Genomic DNA, 24968 nt, shown 5'->3' on the forward strand with positions numbered 1-24968 from the left:
TCACAGAATTACAGACTTTAATCCAATATAAGACAATGCATACACTTAGAAATAAGACAATGCACAAATCTACACCAGAAACTGCAGAACAACAGAGACATACATTCCATTACCTGACATAGGAGGAAAGAAAGCAAAGACGTACAAAGACATCTTTGGAGAGTTTGCAGGCGCAAATCTGATTTTTTACTTCTATGTAAAAAGCTTTATCCTCTTGTATTTAATTTATTCACATAAGGCTGGCCCTTGGTCCTCCAACCAGACGCCATCTCTGACACTGCCTAGAACTTCACCTAATTTACTGCAAACATCTGGGGTCAATTGCTTCTTTGTTTTAACAAGAAAAGGCGGAAAGCTTGTCCTGGCATCTAGAATTCTTAGGGTCATAAAACACAAGATAAGCTTCCACAGACAGCTTGTGGAATGCGGGGGCCTCACCATAAATTCTCAAGAACAAACTTAAATTTAGTAATCTGGTTCAAGGAAAGGTTATCTTCACAAACTTGTTCAAAATAAGAAATATGTTCACAAGGAGAGTATACAACATACCTTTTACACATGCCATAAGATTAACTGTATTAAAGACTAAAAATAATAATTTTTCTTTAACACCACTCAGGTCTTCTGGCTCCAGCCTGCTCTGCATACCTAGAACCAGAACTAAACATGGAGAAGCAGCATTTAGTTCCTATGCTCCACTTATCTGGAACAAACTTCCAGAAAACTGTAAAAGTGCAGAAAGCCTGAGTTCCTTTAAATCAAGACTAAAAACACATTTGTTTAGGATTGCCTTCCACTGTTCTAGTTAAACAGTTCAACTAAAACATATTTTCTTTAATCCAACTGTTTTTAATATTCTTTTTTTGTTTCTGCATTTTTTATTTTTTCCTACTTGCTTTGATTCTGTTTTATCTTCCTGTATTTTAATCATGTAAAGCACTTTGCATTGTCTTTGTACTGAATTGTGCTATACAAATAAATTTGCCTTGCCTTGTAGCTGAATGTTTTTAGTTAATAAACTCTTATTTTACTGGAAGTTGTGGTGAATTTATTCCATATCTCTGCAGAAGGATCTGATTTGAGCTCGATTTACACTTTCATCTGTAGTTTTAACACACAGCCAGTAGGGGGCGTGTTCAGAAACAATACATGAAAGTCCAAATGTTATAGGGGGACATCTGATTGGAGGAAAGGATGAAGGGTTAAGAAACAGAAACGCTGACAGGTCAGTCTTCCTTCACATTAACAGATTAGCAGCATAGAGAGGAAAAATAACACAAGAAAATTAGAATAAGGATTCATAAGGATGAGAATAAGCTTCAAACATTTTGTTCAGCTAAGTGTTTTATTAGAATTTTATAATCTGCTTCCACCCGTTTTTTGACGACCATAATATTTTCATGTGAAATTAAAGGCTGAAGCATCAGGCGGGACCCTAAAAAAGGACGACCATTTCATGTTTAACACTGAAAACAAAACAAAACGCAGAACTGATTCAGGAACTGGTTTTTATTAATGCAACATTTTGTTTTAAAAGATTTTTTTTCAATTTTCATAGAAAACCTCAAACAGGGGCAACAATCTTGATGCCAGGAACTGATAGCACATAAAAACAATGGATATAACCAACGATACAGCAGGAAGCCGAGGCTGCTGAAGTATTTCCACTCTTCTACGTGTCGGATAACGTAGCTGCAGAGGAGCAGTCCAGATGTGAGCACTGCTGGCTGATGATGTGGTCTCTGACCTCAGGGCTGGGATTGAACCATTAACCTCTGATTCTCGCCAGCGTCCTGTTCTAATGCTTCCAGTGTCATGAGGGAGACTCATGCTAGCTGAACTTTAGCTTTACCTGCAGACATTTAAATGGTCACAAATGTCTGAATAAAACCCATTTAGTAAAATAAGTGGAAAAGTACATTTTGAGTTGAAAACATTAAAAGGGCTGTTTGAACATCAACTACCTGCAGCGCCCCCTAGTGAGACTAATAGACCAGCCCAGGTTGGATGGGTTTAATTAGAGCCTCATTATGCTGCTATGATAGATTCATCTTTCATTTTTAGTTCATTCTGCTTTTCATGCTGAACTAAAGTCTGTTTTCAGAAACAGGAACCAAACAGAAGCAGAAGTTCCTGTTTTTCTCCAATTAGTCTGAAAATCTCTAGAAAAGAAAACCGAGAGCAAAAGGTTTTATGTCCAAATTTCTCTGCAGCGAATGTTTCAGAACGATGTTTGAAGCTGGAGGTCCTGCAGAATCGAGACACAGAGACACGCTAACGGTACTTTGAGGAGACCAAACAGCTAGAAAACAAACATGTAGAAGCGCTGGAGAAGAGCTCCAGTGGTACCAGGAAGAGTTCAGTAGTTCACCAGGTCCTTCAGCGCTCTGAACTCATCCTGTCTGCTTCGGTGGAGTCTCTCTCACCTGATCGGCTCCGAGATGAACTCACCAGCTTCTCTGGTCTCCACTGCCCTGTTTCCATGATGACGGCGATGCAGCAGGAGGTCCGTCTGCTCTGAAATGACAGGAAGAGCTGATGAGACCACATGCAGCAGAACCCCAGGAATGATGCTGAAACCAGAACACTGTTAGGACTAGGAACCAGGAGCACAACACAGACGCTCCTCCCTCAGCCTGCGGCGCCGCTCCTCCCTCAGCCTGCAATGCTCCTCCCTCAGCCTGCAGCGCCGCTCCTCCCTCAGCCTGTGGCGCCGTTTCTCCCTCAGCCTGCAGCGCCGCTCCTCCCTCAGCCTGCGGCGCCGTTTCTCCCTCAGCCTGCAGCGCCGCTCCTCCCTCAGCCTGCGGCGCCGCTCCTCCCTCAGCCTGCGGCGCCGTTTCTCCCTCAGCCTGCGGCGCCGCTCCTCCCTCAGCCTGCGGCGCCGCTCTTCCCTCAGCCTGAAGCGCCGCTCCTCCCTCAGCCTGCAGCAATGCTCCACCCTCAGCCTGCAGCGCCGTTCCTCCCTCAGCCTGCAGCGCCGTTCCTCCCTCAGCCTGCAGCGCCGCTCCTCCCTCAGCCTGCAATGCTCCTCCCCTCAGCCTGCGGCGCCGCTCCTCCCTCAGCCTGCAACGCCGTTCCACCCTCAGCCTGCAGCGCCGTTCCTCCCTCAGCCTGCAGCGCCGCTCCTCCCTCAGCCTGCAATGCTCCTTCCCTCAGCCTGCGGCGCCGCTCCTCCCTCAGCCTGCGGCGCCGCTCCTCCCTCAGCCTGCGGCGCCGCTCCTCCCTCAGCCTGCGCCGCCGCTCCTCCCTCAGCCTGCGCCGCCGCTCCTCCCTCAGCCTGCGGCGCCGCTCCTCCCTCACCCTGCGGCGCCGCTCCTCCCTCAGCCTGCGGCGCCGCTCCTCCCTCAGCCTGCGGCGCCGCTCCTCCCTCACCCTGCAACGCTCCTCCCTCAGCCTGCAGCGCCGCTCCTCCCTCAGCCTGCAATGCTCCTCCCTCAGCCTGCAATGCTCCTCCCTCAGCCTGCAGCGCCGCTCTTCCCTCAGCCTGCAATGCTCCTCCCTCACCCTGCAGCGCTGCTCCTCCCTCACCCTGCAGCGCCGCTCCTCCCTCACCCGGCAGTGCCGCTCCTCCCTCAGCCTGCAATGCTCCTCCCCTCAGCCTGCGGCGCCGCTCCTCCCTCAGCCTGCAATGCTCCTCCCTCAGCCTGCGGCGCCGCTCCTCCCTCACCCTGCGGCGCCGCTCCTCCCTCAGCCTGCGGCGCCGCTCCTCCCTCACCCTGCAACGCTCCTCCCTCAGCCTGCAGCGCCGCTCCTCCCTCAGCCTGCAATGCTCCTCCCTCAGCCTGCAATGCTCCTCCCTCAGCCTGCAGCGCCGCTCTTCCCTCAGCCTGCAATGCTCCTCCCTCACCCTGCAGCGCTGCTCCTCCCTCACCCTGCAGCGCCGCTCCTCCCTCACCCGGCAGTGCCGCTCCTCCCTCAGCCTGCAATGCTCCTCCCCTCAGCCTGCGGCGCCGCTCCTCCCTCAGCCTGCAATGCTCCTCCCTCAGCCTGCAATGCTCCTCCCTCACCCTGCAGCGCTCCTCCCTCACCCTGCAGCGTCGCTCCTCCCTCACCCTGCAGCGTCGCTCCTCCCTCACCCTGCAGCGCCGCTCCTCCCTCAGCCTGCAATGCTCCTCCCTCAGCCTGCAGCGCCGCTCCTCCCTCAGCCTGCAATGCTCCTCCCTCAGCCTGCAATGCTCCTCCCTCAGCCTGCAGCGCCGCTCCTCCCTCAGCCTGCAGCGCTGCTCCTCCCTCAGCCTGCAATGCTCCTCCCTCAGCCTGCAGCGCCGCTCCTCCCTCAGCCTGCAGCGCCGCTCCTCCCTCAGCCTGCAGCGCCGCTCCTCCCTCAGCCTGCAATGCTCCTCCCCTCAGCTTGCGGCGCCGCTCCTCCCTCAGCCTGCGGCGCCGCTCCTCCCTCAGCCTGCAATGCTCCTCCCTCAGCCTGCAATGCTCCTCCCTCAGCCTGCAGCGCCGCTCCTCCCTCAGCCTGCAGCGCCGCTCCTCCCTCAGCCTGCAATGCTCCTCCCTCAGCCTGCAGCGCCGCTCCTCCCTCAGCCTGTAGCACCGCTCCTCCCTCAGCCTGCAGCACCGCTCCTCCCTCAGCCTGCAATGCTCCTCCCTCAGCCTGCAGCGCCGCTCCTCCCTCAGCCTGCAGCGCCGCTCCTCCCTCAGCCTGCAATGCTCCTCCCTCAGCCTGCAATGCTCCTCCCTCAGCCTGCAGCGCCGCTCCTCCCTCAGCCTGCAATACTCCTCCCTCAGCCTGCAATGCTCCTCCCTCAGCCTGCAATGCTCCTCCCTCAGCCTGCGGCGCCGCTCCTCCCTCAGCCTGCGGCGCCGCTCCTCCCTCAGCCTGCAATGCTCCTCCCTCAGCCTGCAGCGCGTCTCCTCCCTCAGCCTGCAGCGCCGCTCCTCCCTCAGCCTGCAATGCTCCTCCCTCAGCCTGCGGCGCCGCTCCTCCCTCAGCCTGCAATGCTCCTCCCTCACCCTGCAGCGCCGCTCCTCCCTCAGCCTGCAATGCTCCTCCCTCAGCCTGCAGCGCCGCTCCTCCCTCAGCCTGCAATGCTCCTCCCTCAGCCTGCAATGCTCCTCCCTCAGCCTGCAGCGCCGCTCCTCCCTCAGCCTGCAATGCTCCTCCCTCAGCCTGCAATGCTCCTCCCTCAGCCTGCAGCGCCGCTCCTCCCTCAGCCTGCAGCGCCGCTCCTCCCTCAGCCTGCAGCGCCGCTCCTCCCTCAGCCTGCAATGCTCCTCCCTCAGCCTGCTGCGCCGCTCCTCCCTCAGCCTGCAATGCTCCTCCCTCACCCTGCAGCGCCGCTCCTCCCTCAGCCTGCAATGCTCCTCCCCTCAGCCTGCGGCGCCGCTCCTCCCTCAGCCTGCGGCGCCGTTCCTCCCTCAGCCTGCAATGCTCCTCCCTCAGCCTGCAGCGCCGCTCCTCCCTCAGCCTGCAATGCTCCTCCCTCAGCCTGCAATGCTCCTCCCTCAGCTGCAGCGCCGCTCCTTCCTATTGCCGCCCCTCCCAGCCTGCAATGCTCCTCCCTCACCTTCTCCTAGCCAGCTAAGCTCCTCCCTCACCCTGCAGCGCCGCTCCTCCCTCACCCGGCAGTGCCGCTCCTCCCTCCAGCCTGCAATGCTCCTCCCTCACCTGCGCGCCGCTCCTCCCTCAGCCTGCAATGCTCCTCCCTCAGCCTGCGGCGCCGCTCCTCCCTCAGCCCTGCGGCGCCGCTCCTCCTCCCGCCTGCGGCTCCCTCGCCCCCTCCCTCCACCTGCAGCGCTCCCTCCCTCAGCCCGCAGCGCCGCTCCTCCCCTCAGCCTGCACGTGCTCCTCCCTCAGCCTGGGGGCTCCTCCCCCAGCCTGCAGCGCCGCTCCTTCCCTCAGCCTGCAATGCTCCTCCCTCAGCCTGCAGCGCCGCTGCTCCCTCCCTCACCCTTCCCCCAGCCGACCGCTCCTCCCTCAGCCTGCAATGCTCCTCCCTCAGCCTGCAATGCTCCTCCCTTAGCCTGCAGCGCCGCTCCTCCCTCAGCCTGCAATGCTCCTCCCTCAGCCTGCAATGCTCCTCCCTCAGCCTGCAATGCTCCTCCCTCAGCCTGCGGCGCCGCTCCTCCCTCAGCCTGCGGCGCCGCTCCTCCCTCAGCCTGCAATGCTCCTCCCTCAGCCTGCAGCGCGTCTCCTCCCTCAGCCTGCAGCGCCGCTCCTCCCTCAGCCTGCAATGCTCCTCCCTCAGCCTGCGGCGCCGCTCCTCCCTCAGCCTGCAATGCTCCTCCCTCACCCTGCAGCGCCGCTCCTCCCTCAGCCTGCAATGCTCCTCCCTCAGCCTGCAGCGCCGCTCCTCCCTCAGCCTGCAATGCTCCTCCCTCACCCTGCAGCGCCGCTCCTCCCTCAGCCTGCAATGCTCCTCCCTCAGCCTGCAGCGCCGCTCCTCCCTCAGCCTGCAATGCTCCTCCCTCAGCCTGCAATGCTCCTCCCTCAGCCTGCAGCGCGTCTCCTCCCTCAGCCTGCAGCGCCGCTCCTCCCTCAGCCTGCAATGCTCCTCCCTCAGCCTGCGGCGCCGCTCCTCCCTCAGCCTGCAATGCTCCTCCCTCACCCTGCAGCGCCGCTCCTCCCTCAGCCTGCAATGCTCCTTCCCTCAGCCTGCGGCGCCGCTCCTCCCTCAGCCTGCGGCGCCGCTCCTCCCTCAGCCTGCAATGCTCCTCCCTCAGCCTGCAATGCTCCTCCCTCAGCCTGCAATGCTCCTCCCTCAGCCTGCAATGCTCCTCCCTCAGCCTGCAGCGCCGCTCCTCCCTCAGCCTGCAGCGCTGCTCCTCCCTCAGCCTGCAGCGCCGCTCCTCCCTCAGCCTGCAGCGCCGCTCCTCCCTCAGCCTGCAGCGCTGCTCCTCCCTCAGCCTGCAATGCTCCTCCCTCAGCCTGCAATGCTCCTCCCTCAGCCTGCAATGCTCCTCCCTCAGCCTGCAGCGCTGCTCCTCCCTCAGCCTGCAGCGCTGCTCCTCCCTCAGCCTGCAGCGCCGCTCCTCCCTCAGCCTGCAGCGCCGCTCCTCCCTCAGCCTGCAGCGCTGCTCCTCCCTCAGCCTGCAATGCTCCTCCTCCCTCAGCCTGCAATGCTCCTCCCTCAGCCTGCGGCGCCGCTCCTCCCTCAGCCTGCGGCGCCGCTCCTCCCTCACCCTGCGGCGCCGCTCCTCCCTCACCCTGCGGCGCCGCTCCTCCCTCACCTTGCAATGCTCCTCCCTCAGCCTGCGGCGCCGCTCCTCCCTCAGCCTGCGGCGCCGCTCCTCCCTCAGCCTGCAATGCTCCTCCCTCAGCCTGCAATGCTCCTCCCTCAGCCTGCGGCGCCGCTCCTCCCTCAGCCTGCAATGCTCCTCCCTCAGCCTGCAATGCTCCTCCCTCAGCCTGCAGCGCCGCTCCTCCCTCAGCCTGCAATGCTCCTCCCTCACCCTGCAGCGCCGCTCCTCCCTCACCCTGCAGCGCCGCTCCTCCCTCAGCCTGCAATGCTCCTCCCCTCAGCCTGCGGCGCCGCTCCTCCCTCAGCCTGCGGCGCCGCTCCTCCCTCAGCCTGCAATGCTCCTCCCTCAGCCTGCAGCGCCGCTCCTCCCTCAGCCTGCAATGCTCCTCCCTCAGCCTGCAGCGCCGCTCCTCCCTCAGCCTGCAGCGCTGCTCCTCCCTCAGCCTGCAGCGCCGCTCCTCCCTCAGCCTGCAGCGCTGCTCCTCCCTCAGCCTGCAATGCTCCTCCCTCAGCCTGCAATGCTCCTCCCTCAGCCTGCAATGCTCCTCCCTCAGCCTGCGGCGCCGCTCCTCCCTCAGCCTGCGGCGCCGCTCCTTCCTCAGCCTGCGGCGCCGCTCCTCCCTCAGCCTGCAATGCTCCTCCCTCAGCCTGCAATGCTCCTCCCTCAGCCTGCAATGCTCCTCCCTCAGCCTGCAGCGCTGCTCCTCCCTCAGCCTGCAATGCTCCTCCCTCAGCCTGCAATGCTCCTCCCTCAGCCTGCAATGCTCCTCCCTCAGCCTGCGGCGCCGCTCCTCCCTCAGCCTGCAATGCTCCTCCCTCAGCCTGCAATGCTCCTCCCTCAGCCTGCAATGCTCCTCCCTCAGCCTGCAGCGCGTCTCCTCCCTCAGCCTGCAGCGCCGCTCCTCCCTCAGCCTGCAATGCTCCTCCCTCAGCCTGCGGCGCCGCTCCTCCCTCAGCCTGCAATGCTCCTCCCTCACCCTGCAGCGCCGCTCCTCCCTCAGCCTGCAATGCTCCTCCCTCAGCCTGCAGCGCCGCTCCTCCCTCAGCCTGCAATGCTCCTCCCTCACCCTGCAGCGCCGCTCCTCCCTCACCCTGCAGCGCCGCTCCTCCCTCAGCCTGCAATGCTCCTCCCCTCAGCCTGCGGCGCCGCTCCTCCCTCAGCCTGCAATGCTCCTCCCTCAGCCTGCAATGCTCCTCCCTCAGCCTGCAGCGCCGCTCCTCCCTCAGCCTGCAATGCTCCTCCCTCAGCCTGCAATGCTCCTCCCTCAGCCTGCAGCGCCGCTCCTCCCTCAGCCTGCAGCGCCGCTCCTCCCTCAGCCTGCAGCGCCGCTCTTCCCTCAGCCTGCAGCGCTGCTCCTCCCTCAGCCTGCAATGCTCCTCCCTCAGCCTGCAGCGCCGCTCCTCCCTCAGCCTGCAATGCTCCTCCCTCAGCCTGCAATGCTCCTCCCTCACCCTGCAGCGCCGCTCCTCCCTCAGCCTGCAGCGCTGCTCTTCAGGACCAGTTTTCTTACCAGTTGCAAGGGATGTAAATCCGACCCAGCATGGCGATTCAATTCAGTATCAATTTCGTGACCCAACGTTTCCATTATTTTCTTTACTCAAGAATCCGCCATGTCTGTCTTGCCTACTGTTTACGTGAGTGTGTGTGCGCCAGCGGAAAGAGGGTAGTGGCTAAAGGAAGCGAGGTAGGAAGGCAAAATAGGCTTAGCGCCACCGCAGCACCGGAGTCAGAATACATCCAGGAGCAAATGGATAAAAATAGAGGAAAATAAAAACATGAACCGATACTCTTGCAGACGTGTCGATGCATCGGATCGTCGGATGTTGGATCGATGCATCGCTACAAAACGATTATTATTTACACCCCTACCAGTGGCCCTTAGCGGCGGTGCTCCTCCTCTGCTGTGAGATGCTGTAGATCTCCTGGAGTTGTTTTTTCTGATCGTCGCTGAGTGGAGCGGTCAAACACTGGTACCAGGCTGCATTGCTGTTCTGAATCCCTGAAACACAGAAACTCTCAGTGAGCCTCAGTCAGAGGAACAGCAGCGTGGAAAACATCACCTGCATTGATGGAGGTACAGGTACCGCTGGGAGAACTCAACTAATTTCAGTTCTAGGTTTGCAACACAGATCCGCTCAGCAGCTGGAGACGATTTATATCGGTTTATCTTTGCACCTTTTTTAAGAAAGTTAACATGAAGCTGATGCCTCTAGGAAAGTAAAAACCCTGCCTAGTTTTCCTGCATCCTGCACATTTAACAGATGAAGGAAATCTAGAGGGTGATCCTGCTGCTTTTGGTGAGACGTATCGTGTTCACTTCCTGTTTGGATTAACTGAGTGTTGTTGCTGTCCAGACAATCTCCATCTGAAGTAATTTTTTCTGTGATATCTCTGGATGTCAGTAACTCTAACTGACAAGAACCACTTTAAAACACCTTCTGCTGCACTTTTCTACTGAGCACTTGTCAGTTTCACACGGTTTTATTTCTGATAGCAAGGAGTAGCTAGCCTAGGCTAGCGCTAGCTTAGCATTGCTATGGCTTCTCTCTCTCCCTCCCTTGACTCTTTTCAACTCTCTTCCTCTCCTCTCTCCTGCTCTCTCTGTCAGATGTTCAGTTATTCCTCTGCCTCCTTTAGTGATAATGGGATGTGTAATAAGTGTAGTATTTTTGTAGCTTTGGAGGCGAGGGTGTCAGAGTTAGAATCCAGGCTTCAGGCTGTAGAACATCCAGGAGTTAAAGTAGGCCCCCCACCTAGCTGTCCTCCAAAAGTGCCTGAGCAGCCAGGCGATTGGGTAACTGTACGCAGAAAGCGTAGTCGTGGATCTCTACCCACTGGTCACCACCAACCCGTTCACGTTTCTAACCGGTTTTCCCCACTCAGTGACACACCCACTGAGAAGCCCACTCTGGTGATTGGCAGCTCCATAGTCAGAAACGTGGCATTAGAGACACCAGGGACCATAGTCAAATGTTTGCCGGGGGCCAGAACGGGCGACATCAAATCCTACCTGAAACTACTGGCTAAGGATAAGGTTAAATACAGTAAGATTGTTATTCACGCTGGCGGTAATGACACCCGGTTACGCCGATCGGAGGTCACTAAAATTAGTGTTGCTTCGGTGTGTAAGTTTGCCAAAAAAATGTCGGACTCCGTAATTTTCTCTGGTCCCCTCCCTGATCTGACCAGTGATGACATGTTTAGCCGCATGTCGTCATTCAACCGCTGGTTGTCTAGGTGGTGCCCTGAAAACAACGTGGGCTACATTAATAATTGGCAATCCTTTTGGGGAAAGCCTGGTCTGATTCGGAGAGACGGCATCCATCCCACTTTGGATGGTGCAGCTCTTCTTTCTAGGAATCTGGCCACATTTATTAGTCCTCCAAAACCCTGACCACCCAGGGTGCAGACCAGGAAGCAGAGTTGTAGTTTAACACACATCTCTGCAGCTTCTCTACTGTTACCCACTCTTTACTCCATCCAGACAGTGTCTTGCCCACGACCAAAATCTAATAAATTAGCAAAGATTCCCAAAGGAGTAAATCATGATAATCTAATTAAAATCAAAATAGTTAAAACAATTAAATGTGGTATGTTTAACATAAGATCTCTTTCCTCTAAAAGTCTGCTAGTTAATGACTTGATTTGTGATAATCACATTGACTTGTTTTGCCTTACAGAAACCTGGCTGCAGCAAGAGGATTATGTGAGCATAAATGAGGCAACTCCTTCAAGCTTTTTAAATTTTCACATACCCAGAAGTTCTGGGCGAGGAGGAGGAGTAGCAACAATCTTCGAGTCTGACTTACTGATTACTCCCAGAACAGTTAATACCTACAACTCTTTTGAACATTTAACCCTTAATTTCCCTGATCCAAATTTCAAGGCAAGAAAACCTCTTCTTTTTGTAACTTTGTATCGTTCACCAGGTCCTTACTCTGAATTTTTAGATGAGTTTTCAGAGTTCCTTTCTGATTTGGTATTAAAAACTGACAGGGTCATCATAGTGGGAGATTTTAACATCCGTGCTGACATTGAAGGCGATAGCTTAAGAGCAGCCTTTAATGCTATCTTAGACATTATTGGCTTTGTTCAAAATGTGAATAGTCCCACACATTCTCATCTTCATACTTTGGATCTTGTGCTGACATACGGCATAGAATGTGAAGAAATAACAGTATTTCCTCACAACCCTGTCCTCTCTGACCACTTTCCAATAACCTTCAGGATTACTTTAACAGAGTTCTCCTCCCCCAAAAGAAGGTTCAATTTTAGTAGATCTTTATCAGATAGTGCAGTTATAAATTTTAAAGTATCTGCTTCACCTTCTTTCTCCTCTGTGTCGCTGAGCAGTGCTGCAGAGTGCAAAAGCTTAGCTTATTCCCCTTCACAGGTTGATGATTTTGTTGATGGGGTTGCTAGTTCTCTGCCTACTGCCTTAGACAACGCAACTCCTTTGAAAATGAAAACCGTTAAAAATAGAAAGCTTGCTCCTTGCTTTAATGCAGAGCTGCGCACTTTGAAGCAAAATGCTAGGAAACTGGAGAGAAAATATCACTCCACAGGCCTACAGAAATCCTTCCTAGTCTGGAAAAATGGTTTACTGCTGTATAAGAGGACCCTTTGTAAAGCAAGAGCAGCATACTTCTCCTCATTAATAGAGGAGAATAAGAATAATCCTAGATTTTTTTTTTATCCAGTTGCCAAACTCACCCAGAGCCATAGCTCTGTTGAACCGTCCATTCTACCTGCTCTTAGTAGCAATGAATTTATAGGATTCTTTTTAAATAAGATTGATCTTATTAAAAATAAGATCATTAGCACTCCTGTATCCATGATTGGTTTGTCTCTGGAGGGTGGGGCAGCATCTAATGTAGTCATAGAATCTGAACCAGGGTTAGACTGCTTTGATCCAGTTGAACTTTCTGATTTAGCAAAATTATTGTCTTCATCTAAGCCTTCAACTTGTATGTTCCAACCAGGTTATTTAAGGAGCTATTCCCTTTGATCTCCTCCTCCATTTTAGATGTGTTTAATCTATCTCTGTTACAGGGATAGGTACCTAAAGCTTTTAAGGTTGCTGGAATTATTTCTTCAAGAAAAGAAACCAACCAACAAGTAAAAGCAAACGTCTACTGGAAAAGAGAGCCACTTCAACATCCACCTTAAGCAGCATAATTCTATAATGTCAACCATCCAACTCGAAATGCAACTAACGATTATCTCTGTATAATTGATGCTCTCAGTGGGTCGCTCTGCCAGCTAAAGGCATGTTTTATACTGCAGTTAATGATGAATCGATTACTAAGTTAGTTAATGATGATTTCAATAATCAATTAAAACGATTTCAGTCCTACACCCAACCAATCATCGGTCTGTCAGAGCGTCCAACCATCCCTCCGTTTGTGAGTGGGCTACATAGGGGAGTGGTTAGAGCAGTGCTAAGAAGGTTGTAAGTAACCGGTTCGATCCCCACAGCCTGCTCCCCAAGGAGATGGGTTAAATATGAGTTCAATAAAGTTAAGATGGGAGACTATAAACCGATTGATAAACAATCGGTTTAACTGATTAAAAAATTCAGGTGAAACCTTCAAGTCTGCAGTCATGTCCTCCTATCTTCCTCATAATGAAGCACATCAGTTTTTAAGCTAAAGCTGTTCTGTTTCCACTGCATTCAAGATAAAACTAACAACCAGGCCCCATTAGGCAACCGTCATCATCATCATCATCATCATCATCATCATCACTTACTCAGCAGGGCGGAGGTGAAGAACTGGTACTCGTCTTCTCCATTGTCATAGTCCAGAGGTGTGCTGTACTCCTCAAGGGGCGTTCCCTCAAAGGCATCTTCATCCCAGTAATCATCCTCTTCATCATCGTCATCATCGTCATCCCCCTGACCCGCCGTCAGGCTGGCTTGCTGATGTAACTTGTTCTGGCTGTCGTTGACGTCGTCTTCGTCGCTGGGGATCTCCTCTGCTCACAGAGAAAAGCGATCATTCCCTGGATCTTAGAAATACTCTCCGAATTCGGACGGCTTGGTCTTCCTCTACCGTTCTGATCTTCATCATGGAGCCCAGCGCGTGCCAGCAGGTCGGGTTTGTTGATCTGCCGCGATGCATACAGGTGTTTGAGACCCAGGAAAAGGAGCAGGATGGAGGGGATGATCTGACCCGCTACCCTCTGCAGCGCTGCCGGTTGGCTGGGCAGCTCCATTAGCACGCTCAGACCGATGATGCACATCTTCCGGTCATGGAGCCTGAGGAGGGAAGCGGATCATGCCTCGGGTTAGGCTGCTGACATGTTAAAGAGCAAAGATCATGAGTCTGCAGAGGCTGCAACAACCATTTAGCCCCAGAATGGTGCTAAAACTAGAGCTCTGCCCTAGTTTTAGCAGGACGTCTTGGGACTAATGATCAGCAGAGGGAGGAAGAGGAGCCCAGCCTTACCCCAGGAAGAACTCGGTGTCATTGATCCACTGGTTGATGAAGTGGGCTGTGATTGGCTGAGGGCTGTGGGGGAAGTGCATGTTGTCCAGCGTCTGAATGAGCAGGGCGGGGTTGTAGTACAGCGCTGCTATGACCACCTGCAGACATATGGTCCTCAGCTCGCTGGACTTCACGCCACGCATCAGCCGCTCCAGAACGACCTCCACGAACAGAGGGATGCACTGCAGACAGAGAACCAGCTGCTTTCAGTCACACCAGCAGGAAACAGCGAGGAACAGCCTGACCATCATGATGGTTTCTAGACTGACAGGAAACAGCAGCAGCCTAACAGGAAGTAGTGCATCTGACCTGCTCGATGCCTCTGCCTCGGCACTGCAGGATGATCACCTCCAGGAGTTTAGCAGCGTGACATTCTGCATCGTCTCCAGCATCTACGGTCAGCACCTGGAAGGAAGAAGGAGCTGTTAACCATCATCATCATCGTCATCATCATCAGGCAGGGGGGTCCTCCCCTCTCCATCCAGACCTTTTTGCACATGCTGTAGATGACCTCCAGGTGCTTTGGGTTGGACAGCAGCATGTCTGTGTCCACCGTGACGTAGTTGTGCAAAAGCGGCATCATGTCTGCAACACAAACACAGAGTTCTTCAAATAAAACATCAAAGCACGTCTGGAAACGAATGCAGCCGTCTAGTTAAAGCCTGATGGAGTAGAAACGTCTTTAGCTGCTTCTTAGCGTCGGCAGAGTTTCAGCAAGGGAGGAGCCAACAACCTGCACTGAGGTTCAGTGTTTCAGGGTCATGGTAACCCTAAACCTTCAGGATGAAGCCCTGAACATCAGGAACATCTTAAAATGAGACGCTGCAGGAGCATACATCTCAGTTCCTGATTCATCCACCAGGTATTGGATGAAAAATATTCACACTAAGAAACCAGAGCAGAACGCCACCATGACTGGGAGCTGACTGCTAATGGAGGAGGAAACAATTGAAGGAAGAAGATGCAAAGAAAAACTGACCTTTTTAACAGGAAATGGTCAAATAAAGTTATTTATAATGAAGATAACTGCAGCTAAGAAGTTGATCAGTAGGTACTGGCTCTGAGGAAAGGGCTACGCCGCTCCCTGCAGGTTATGCTGCCCCCTGCAGGCTAAAAGCCAGCACCTCTGAGGCAGGATCTGAGTTGGATCAGGTCGGGGTGTTCTGGACTTTAGGCTGCAGAGATTCTGAGGGAAAGTAGAACAATCGGGTCCAGGCTTTGCTGGGCCCGGAGCTCCAACCGTCCCTCCTCACATGCTCCATTTCACGTCCCCCGCAGGCCTGAAGCCACCAACGCTGCCGGTTTCTCTACCTGTGAAGTAGTCGAAGCAGTCGTGCTGGAAGACGTCGTACAGCACCCCCAGTAACTGCCACATCTGAGGGGAGATGGTCTGGCAGGTGAGGCCGAAGGCCAGGGACAGGATCTCCTCGTAGAACTCTGCAGAAGGCAGGAGACCAACATCAGGGCTGGGCAGAGGGAGAGGTGGCCTCCATCACAGAGTGAATGTCTGCAGGAAGCCTTCAGAGGCCACCACCCCCACCAACACACACCTGCCATACCTATGATGGGCTTCTGCAGCACCAGGCCGATCACCTGCAGGCAGATCCCCTCCAGCTGCTGCGTGATCTGAGGAGGAGCAGAAAACCAGCAAACGTTTCCACATGTGGAGCTCAGAGGGCTGCTGGGCCAATGACAGACTGACAGACCTCCCTGTGGTCCTCCATGACGGTGAGGATGGTGTCTATGGTGCTGAGGATGCCCAGAGCCATCACCGTCTTGTCCTCGTTCTCCTCATACTCCTCGCTCTGCAGCACTCTGGTGAAGATCTCCGCCTGGGGGCAGCAAACACAGTCACGCCTCTCCCCACTGCCTCAGAGTTTATCTACCGCCTCCTTCACGCCGTTAGAAATTAGATCTAGAATGTGGAACCTGAGCATCTTCCTACCAGGTTCTGGGTCATGTCCACGGCTATGGTCGCCATCTCCTGGTTGTATTCACAGATCATCTTCTGAATGACGTTGGTCAGGTCGTCGTTCTCCGTCTCTCTGACCACGTGGAGCAGCTGCTGCATCACCTGCCGGATGTGGGGCCTGATGTACAGCTTGGCTGCGCACAGAGCAGAGGAGCAGTGAGACGAGCACACGGCGCCTACGGCGCAGCGGACCGACGCTCGGCGCACCTTGTTCCTGGTTGCTGACCAGCGCCTGCAGAGCGATGGCGGCCTCCACCTTCACAGGCATCTCCTGGTCGTCTACCAGGTCCTGTCTGACCAGCTCCACGGCGTTCCTCAGCACCAGCTCGTCATGGAAACGCAGCGGGCTGAAGCAGTGCAGCACCCAGCAGGACTGGGGGACACGGCAGCAGGTTTAGCCCCGCCCACAGGAGCGTGACAGGCCGGCAGGGCGGCTACTCACCCTGGCTCTGAGGTAACCCATGGGGGCGTTGAGGAGAGGGAACACGTAGTTCTGCAGCATCAGCTCCATCTGCTCCCTGTAGATCCTCTTCTGTGAGGCGAGACGCAGCGACCCAAACATCAGAACCAATCAGAACCAGAGCTCAGCCACACAGGCGCGTCCCATGTACCTTAAGGAGGAGCTCGGCCAGCGCCCCGATGCAGTGCAGCGCCCCGTCCTTACTGCGGGGGTCAGCAGAGGGCTCCACCAGGATGTTGTGGCAGAAGTCCATCATCTGAGGGAGGATCTGAGCAGCAGAGAGCATCACGCAGGTTACCGCCGGTTACACACACCTTCAGACAACCACTCGGCCCTCATTAGAACCGGACGTTACCACCTCCCTGAGAACCTCAGTCTACTCAGTTTAACGCTGTAAATAATCAGGAATCCATCAGGGCTGACTACGATGGCGGCGGCGCTGAACCGAACCAATCAGAGTTCTCCTCATTTCATCCAGAACACAGACACATGGATGCTGTAGCTGGTTCTGGAACCGGCCGCCATCACGACCAGCTAATTGTTCCTCACCTCTTTCCTCTTGCGGGCGGCTTTACAGAGGAGGCTTTGAGCGGCGGCTGCTGGGAGGGAATGGTCGTCATAGAGGTCTGAGGCAGAGGAGCACAGCAGAGGATCAACCAGAACATCTACGGACAGGAAGGGGAAAGCGTGCGCGGCGTCCACTCACTGAACTTCATCCGGATGTACTCGTACGGGTCTTCCTGCCACAGGCGCTCGTCCTCCTCTCTGTAGCACATCAGAGGGAAGATGACCTCCTGGCTGATGGTCTGAAAAACACCAAAGGGTGGAAGGCTGCAGCAGGTTGGAAAGGTCAAAGTTCAGCAACCATGGAAGCAAAGGAGCAGGTTAGTAGGAGGAGCTCTGCCGCCTCGTCCAATCAGCTCCTACCTTCATGTGAGGCTTCATCTGTTTCCAGGTCAGGGAGTGAGACAGGCTCTGGTTCATGTAGGTCAGGCACTGCTGCAGAACCCGCGGCGTGACGTAGAGGCCCCGCCGGTGCTGGTCCACCACCTTCAGCAGGACCTGCGACACAAAGCCCAGAAGCATCCGTCACCTCCATCCTGCGGAGAGTGTGATGTCAGAGCGGCGGTGATGGGAAGGAATCGGCCACTTGCAGCCCTTCCTTTCCGCTGGGCGGCGCCTTGGACGAGGGTTCTGCTCCGTCTGAACCAGGGGCCTTCCCAGCCCCAAAAAACCCCCCCACCCCCCAGGACGCACGCTGACCTGCTGTATGCCCACCGCGTACGTCTTCAGGAAGAAGTCGGCAAACTCCTGGTACTCCTTGCTGACGTTGCCGGGGCTTCCGTACCTGCGGTGGAGATGACAGAGCTGAGGACCGGGCCCCATGGTCGCCATGGGAACCACTCTCTCCTGGACTCACCGCTCAAACAGCCGGGTGATGATGCGGAGCGCCCACTTCTTACACTTCCACCAGGCCAGCTCCGGCCGGTCGTCCTCATCGACCTCCAGGGTCTCCTAGCAACACAAAGCTGGGTCAGTCCCCGTCTGCTGCGGTTCTGATGAAAACAGAACCCAAACATGTTCAGTCTCACAGCGGGGACGTCTCGGTCCATGACGGCCCGCAGGATCTCCATCCACTGCGTCATCACGGCGTTGTTGATCAGCTGCAGAGGCAGCGAGTACTGCGGGACAGCATCAAGGTTAGAGCAGGACACTGACTCTACAGAAGCTCCAGCTGAAAGACGCCACCGTTTCTACGCCGCAGCGTGAGGGGCGGGGCTCCATGGACATACCTGGACCAGAGCGTGGAAGATCTTCAGGACCTGCTTCTGGATGAGGACAGAGAAGATGGTGACGTCAGGGAGCAGCTGGCTGATGAGCTGCTGGATCCTGGGCAGAAAGATCTGCATGGCTGCCAGCAGCGGCTCCCGCTCCTCCGCCTTCCTGTACCTGAAGCCCACAGACAGCAGAGTTCCTCTCTGTGCAGACGGAGAGCTGCAGCGCTAACCTCATCGCCTTACTCACTCGTATGTTTTGACCAGTTGGTAGAGAGCCAGCAGGCTGCCGTACCAGCTGCCGCTGCTCTGAGACTGCAGATACGCGTCGATCTTATCCACGACGGCGGTCCAGCGGCCGGGGAAGTCGTGCTTCACGATGGCTCTCAGACACATGGTCAGCTGGGCCCTGAGGAGAGAGGACACCAGGGGACTGTGATGGTCTGTGACCCGGAGGAAAACATCTGTCTGCCATTTCACTGTGAACATTTTCACCAGAAACCTCCACAGCGGGGGGCTGAGCGACAGAAAGAAGCGAGGAGATAAAATAAGGCAGTAGGAAGGAGGAACAAGTGAAGAGGGAAGGGGCTAAGGAAGGGCAGAACATTAAGGCCTGTCCCAATTCACCCCCTAGCCCTAATTTCATTCCTGTCCCTGAATCTGTGCTTTACCCTGAGGGTAGTGGTGTCCCAATTCCTCTGAATGGGCCTAGTGGTTAGAGCAGAGCGCTGTGCTCTGAGAGGGTCACTAGAACCCGGTTTGATCCCCACAGCCTGCACTCTGAGTCCCTGAGCAAGACCCTTAACCCCACACTGCTTCCTGGGCGCCGCACAATGGCAGCCCACTGCTCCACAAGGGGAGGGGTTAAATGCAGAGAGGGAATTCTTTCAATGTGAGATCAATAAAGCTCAATAATTATTTTTTTTGTATTGAAATCCTATTCAGGTGTCAGATCATTGCACACAGGCTGGTCATAAAGTAAGGCTTTGCTTTCTCACTGCGGTGACTTTTTTTTTAACCTCTATTATTCTGACCCAGTCAAATATGGGACATCGTGGCCGTTTCTCATTATGTGTAATTGTGCGTTCTTGTGTACTCATAATACATCATCAACCTAGTACTGCTCCAATTCACAAGAACGCTGAGAACAGACAAAGTTCCCAGATGTTGTTCTGGCCCCCCTGACTATTTACTGATTCAATGCGTACTTTAAAAAGTTCTGATGTTGAGAGGAACGCTGCAACCAGGGGACCTCCGAGGCGCAGCCAGCACTAACGTTAGCCCGTCTAGGGCTGGGTACTGAACTTCGGTTCTTTTATGGTACCGACCGAAATGCTTCGGTTCTACAGAGTATCGAAACATGCCTCGTCTTTCGGTACCAAGTTTCGGTGATTGGCTGTAACGCTTAACGTGATTGCGTCATCCAGGAAAAATACACAGGTGGTCCCGCCTACAGCCAGGGTTCATGTGTATCTGTTGTGAACTGGTTGCAGCATCATGGAACCCCTTTAAAATGCCCCCCAGGTCAAAAGTGCGGCTTCACTTCATAGATGCCAATAGTGCGCAATGCAATACATCGAGCACGGAAACAATTTAAGAGCAGAAAGTTGCACGGTGTTTGACTGCAAGAAGAGCGGACCATCCTCTCAGCAGCGCGTGGGCGGAGCAAAGCCAGAGCGGAGTGAATCATGCTGCTTTCACACCGGACGCAGCAGGAGCAGCAAAATCCCAATGAAAGTGCGCATTCAGCTCGGCAAAGAACTCATGCTCTTCCTCAACACTGAAGTCCTCAGACATTTTTCTTTCGTTGTTTCTTTCTTTGCACAGGTAAACAGCACATTTCTTCTTCTACGCTTGCATTATTGGCAGAGCAGACGCTGAATGCGCACTTTCATCTGGTTTGGTCTGCCGGCTTCCGTAGACTCGTGAACGCGCAGGTGCACGCTTTCAGGAAATCCTATACACTACTGTTTATGCTCTAAAAACATTCTAAATGACTTCGTTTCGAGTAAATTCTGGATGCTACCCACTCAGGACACTTGGAATACATTGGACGAGCAGTATGGAGGAATATTGACACGTTTTTTGTGGACTTTTATGGACCTTTCTGTCTCGGGCGCCATAGACCTCCATTATTTGAATGTCAGCAGACAGCAAGAAGCCTCCCAGATCTCCAGATGCATTTGAGATATCAAAAAAGTACTCCAGAGTGTTGTTCAGCATGGGGGTGAGTAGAAAATGAAGGCTAATCATGTTTTGGGTGTACTATTCCTTTAATGGTTAGGGCTAGTTAAGCTCTGGTAATGGTTAGGTTAATAATTACGGTTAGTTAAGCTCAGGCAATTGTTAGGTTAATGGTTAGGGTTAGTTAGGCTCTGGTAATGGTTAGGTTAATAACTACGGTTAGTTAAGCTCAGGCAATTGTTAGGTTAATGGTTAGGGTTAGTTAGGCTCTGGTAATGGTTAGGTGAATGGCCCAGAAATAGATGGAAATGACCAAAACAAATCAAGAGAGGTGAGTCATGGCCCTCTCTACTCCTAGAATGAGCAGACAGGGGGGGTTGGTCATACCGTATGGTCTCTGGGCAGCGGATGATGCCCTCCACTATGTGGTCTCGGATCTGCTGCCGGTCGTTTTCGTGAATGTTGAAGGGGAAGACCACCTCCCCCACAGACGGCTCCCTGTCCTGCCAGTACTGACTCACCATGTTCTTCAGGTAGATGGCAGCTGGACACACACAGCTCTGATTAATAATGCAGCCATGAACAGGGAGGTGATTCTGATCAACACATACCCATGTTGATGATAAAGTAAGTACACCCTCTAACAGAAAAATCATTGGTTCAGGTTCTATACTAACATGACCTCAGACTGGGACTAATGTGTTCTATCTAGCAGGGTCTCTGTTAAATCTTCCCAATAAATGAAAGGTTTCCGGTCTTACCTGCTTGGCGGACAGGGAACTCGACCTGCTCTGACACGATAATCTGGAGCAGTGTGGGGGCAAAGTTGATGATCTTATAGGACTGAAACAGAGGAGGGAGAAAGTAAGTAAGAACATTTAGATTAGAAAGGAACCATTTTATTGCAGAACATAAGCAGAGAGAAACTGAGATCACTTTAACCACAAAGAAAGGAAACATCTTCCTGGCCTAAAGGAAGAGAAGGAGCCAATCATGCTGAAGGGACTTCCAACTGGTTCCTCTGGAAGAAACCAGTTGATCTTCCAAGATGAAAAGAACTTCATCGGAGGCATTTTAACTGGACAGACCGAGTCCATGAAAACCGAGTCATGTTTATAGAACAGTATGATCCAGTCTGGTTGATCACAGGATGGATGAGGGATTAATGACTGTCCCGCATGGTCCGGTTCGGTTCGGGTCTCTGCGGTCCTGCGTGGTGCGGTTCGGTCTGCGTGGTCCGGTTCGGGTCAGCGTGGTCCTGTTAGGGTCAGCGTGGTCCGGTTCGGGTCAGCGTGGTCCGGTTCGGGTCAGCGTGGTCCGGTTAGGATCACTGCTGCACTGCGTGGTCTGGTACACTCTGCATGGTCCGATTCGGGTCAGCGTGGTCCTGTTAGGGTCAGCGTGGTCCGGTACACTCTGCATTGTCCGGTTCGGGTCAGCGTGGTCCGGTACACTCTGCATTGTCCGGTTCGGGTCAGCGTGGTCCGGTTCACTCTGCGTGGTCCGGTTCGGGTCAGCGTGGTCCGGTTCACTCTGCGTGGTCCGGTTCGGGTCAGCGTGGTCCGGTTCGGGTCAGCGTGGTCCGGTACACTCTGAGTGGTCCGGTTCACTCTGCGTGGTCCGGTTCGGGTCAGCGTGGTCCGGTTCACTCTGCGTGGTCCGGTACACTCTGCGTGGTCCGGTACACTCTGAGTGGTCCGGTTCGGGTCAGCGTGGTCCGGTTCGGGTCAGCGTGGTCCGGTTCGGGTCAGCGTGGTCCGGTTCACTCTGCGTGGTCCGGTTCGGGTCAGCGTGGTCCGGTTCGGGTCAGCGTGGTCCGGTACACTCTGAGTGGTCCGGTTCACTCTGCGTGGTCCGGTTCGGGTCAGCGTGGTCCGGTTCACTCTGCGTGGTCCGGTACACTCTGCGTGGTCCGGTACACTCTGAGTGGTCCGGTTCGGGTCAGCGTGGTCCGGTTCGGGTCAGCGTGGTCCGGTTCGGGTCAGCGTGGTCCGGTTCACTCTGCGTGGTCCGGTTCGGGTCAGCGTGGTCCGGTTCGGGTCAGCGTGGTCCGGTACACTCTGAGTGGTCCGGTACACTCTGCGTGGTCCGGTTCGGGTCAGCGTGGTCCGGTTCGGGTCAGCGTGGTCCTGTTAGGGTCAGCGTGGTCCGGTTCGGGTCAGCGTGGTCCTGTTAGGGTCAGCGTGGTCCGGTTCGGGTCAGCGTGGTCCGGTTCGGGTCAGCGTGGTCCTGTTAGGGTCAGCGTGGTCCGGTTCGGGTCAGCGTGGTCCTGTTAGGGTCAGCGTGGTCCGGTTCAGGTCAGCGTGGTCCGGTTCACTCTGCGTGGTCCAGTACATTTTGCGTGGTCCGGTACACTCTGCATTGTCCGGTTCGGGTCAGCGTGGTCCGGTTCGGGTCAGCGTGGTCCGGTTCAGGTCAGCGTGGTCCGGTTCACTCTGCGTGGTCCAGTACATTTTTCGTGGTCCGGTTCGGGTCAGTGTGGTCCGGTTCGGGTCAGCGTGGTCCGGTTCAGGTCAGCGTGGTCCGGTTCACTCTGCGTGGTCCAGTACATTTTGCGTGGTCCGGTTCGGGTCAGCGTGGTCCGGTTCGGGTCAGCGTGGTCCGGTTCAGGTCAGCGTGGTCCGGTTCACTCTGCTAGGTCCAGTACATTTTGCGTGGTCCGGTTCGGGTCAGCGTGGTCCGGTTCGGGTCAGCGTGGTCCGGTTCAGGTCAGCGTGGTCCGGTTCACTCTGCGTGGTCCGGTACATTTTGCGTGGTCCGGTTCGGGTCAGCGTGGTCCGGTTCAGGTCAGCGTGGTCCGGTTCACTCTGCTAGGTCCAGTACATTTTGCGTGGTCCGGTTCGGGTCAGCGTGGTCCGGTTCGGGTCAGCGTGGTCCGGTTCGGGTCAGCGTGGTCCGGTTCAGGTCAGCGTGGTCCGGTTCACTCTGCGTGGTCCGGTACATTTTGCGTGGTCCGGTTCGGTCAGCGTGGTCCGGTTCACTCTGCGTGGTCCGGTTCGGGTCTGCGTGGTCCGGTTCGGGTCTCTGTAGTCCGGTCCGGGTCTACGTGGTCCGGTTCGGGTCTACGTGGTCCGGTTCGGGTCTGCATAGTCCGGGTCTCTCAGGCCCAGCAGCGGCTGCTTCCTCTTAGCTTTCCCACCTGATTGAGCTCATTCTCCGCCGCCAGCCGCAGGTTGGGGTCGATGGTTCCCTTCAGAGCCTGGATGATCCGGTTCGGGTCCATAGCGGCTGCGTTCGGTGGCCCTGCAGGGTTGTAGCGTAGCGCTAGCTCAGCGTTAGCTAAGCTAACTGCTCTGCAGAAAACAGAGAAACTAACTTCCGGGGCAGAGACCAGCGGCTTGCGGCCGTCCATTCACTGTCAGACCGGGGGATGGACCCGAACCACTGGTCCTGGAGGAGAACCGATTCAGCGGGATGATAGAACCGGGTCAGCAGGATGATAGAACCGGGTTAGCGGGATGGTCACCGCCGCAAAGTAAACAAACCGGAGCGGTTCTTCTTCTTCTGCTACTGCTTCATCTTCTTCTTCTTTTCTATTAGGGTGGTTAGAAAGCAGCTTCAGGCTGCATACCGCCACCTGCTGTACAGCAGTAGAATATAATATAATATAATATAATGTAATGTAATAGAATAGAATAGAATAGAATAGAATAGAATAGAATAGAATAGAATAGAATAGAATAGAATAGAATAGAATAGAATGTGAAATTTTGTGGCGAAATTGTGGTGATTTCCGCAAAAAGATAAATAAAAAATGGTCATAATAATGTGGACCTTAGAAAAATGTCTAAGAATAAATAACAGTGAAGAGTTAAAAGGTGAACAATACAATCCTGTAAAGTGTTTTAATAATATCAAACTGGAGAATAAATAACCAATATCCAGCTATGGACATTTTTACAGTAATGGATATTTGAAAGTAGCAGCAACATCAGAGATGTGCAAAATGACAGCAGCAGGTTATTTAACTGACAAAGGTAGAAACTGTGCAAAGTCAGCATGAATGGAACACCTGATTGAGGTTGTTGGGAACAGTGGTGGTTCTAGAGTCTTCCAGCTTCTGGGAGGAAGGAACTGTGATAACGCTCCCTGGTGCATGTAAGCCCCATTTCCGCTACCCTTGGAACCATGCAGAAGTCGGTCCGAGCACAGTAACTGTGGTAACTATTGAGTGTAATTGGCACTCAGAACTGACCCGGACTGTGCCAGACGCTTCCGAACCGCCCTAACATGGCACTAGTTCATCAGTAGAGCTCGGCGCGGTTCAGTTCTGGCTTGGTTCTCAATGAGCAGACCGCCTCATCTCCTTACAGTCAGCCTCCGTAATCATTCCTAAAATCCTAGCTTCCTACCACGCCACACGATTTCCAGTGATGATTAGCAGTGTGATGAACCTCAACGTCTGTCGTTGTTTCCTGCATCTGGAAGCCCTGATTAGACAATCGTTTGTCGTATCCACTTCCCAAAAGCTGAATCTGTCAAGTAAATTCACCAAAGGCTGCCTTCTTCTCCTGACTCTCTGCAAACTTCCTGAATGTTACTGGCGCCGCCATGTTGGTTTGCTTGTTTCCTTCTAGAGAGCTGTAGTACCGTAGATCGCCACTAGGAGGTGCGGAACCGTGCTAGTGTGGCATGGAAATGGTCATAAGGAACCGAGCTGTTTCAGAGGGTGGTGTAAGTGGGGCTTTAAGGCTGATTTATACTCAGAAACCAGGTCGTCTGCGCGTGCGTCGCAGTGAACGCAGATATGCCCCGCCCACTCCGCAAACAATCTGCTGCACCTCTCCAAAATTGTAGGTGACCGCAGACAGGAGGCCTCTGATTGGTCAATTCGCCAATCGCTCTACACTATGCATATTTTCCTGTTTGGTTCCTTTCCGGCTTGTTTTGTTTTTCTG

At 54.4% G+C, this 24968-nt stretch overlaps 1 protein-coding gene across 2 annotated transcripts; it reads right to left on the reverse strand.

The window, feature by feature from the left end:
• Positions 1-1491: 1491 nt before the first annotated feature.
• Positions 1492-23591, reverse strand: ipo8 (importin 8). Of its 2 annotated transcripts, none has more exons than XM_038292141.1 (25): positions 23210-23591; positions 20832-20913; positions 20458-20614; positions 18137-18295; positions 17905-18061; positions 17704-17793; positions 17532-17626; positions 17375-17459; positions 17039-17173; positions 16818-16917; positions 16661-16737; positions 16263-16379; positions 16094-16183; positions 15859-16024; positions 15625-15785; positions 15386-15511; positions 15230-15305; positions 14991-15116; positions 14167-14264; positions 13989-14084; positions 13641-13861; positions 13245-13450; positions 12943-13167; positions 9061-9190; positions 1492-2517 (listed from the first exon to the last, which is right to left on the reverse strand). In XM_038292141.1, coding segments are annotated over exons 1-25 (3189 nt in total). In that variant the 5' UTR covers positions 23423-23591; the 3' UTR covers positions 1492-2516. The 2 variants fall into 2 exon arrangements, with proteins under 2 accessions (XP_038148069.1, XP_038148070.1); XM_038292142.1 differs by having other exon boundaries at positions 15239-15305; positions 23210-23590.
• Positions 23592-24968: the final 1377 nt, after the last annotated feature.

Source organism: Cyprinodon tularosa, unplaced genomic scaffold (assembly GCF_016077235.1).
Source record: "Cyprinodon tularosa strain WSP-4 unplaced genomic scaffold, ASM1607723v1 ctg309, whole genome shotgun sequence".
In the NCBI taxonomy this organism is placed as follows: Eukaryota; Metazoa; Chordata; class Actinopteri; order Cyprinodontiformes; family Cyprinodontidae; genus Cyprinodon; species Cyprinodon tularosa.

What these genes read in the sequence shown, in the direction of transcription:
- ipo8 (XM_038292141.1), bottom strand. Translation starts at nt 23,422, where the DNA reads ATGGACGGCCGCAAGCCGCTGGTCTCTGCCCCGGAAGTTAGTTTCTCT. An exon ending in CGGAGAATGAGCTCAATCAG is followed by an intron (nt 20,914 to 23,209) that starts GTGGGAAAGCTA and finishes CCTCTGTTTCAG; the next exon opens with TCCTATAAGATCATCAACTT. An exon ending in TCTACAGCATGTGCAAAAAG is followed by an intron (nt 14,085 to 14,166) that starts GTCTGGATGGAG and finishes TCTTCCTTCCAG; the next exon opens with GTGCTGACCGTAGATGCTGG.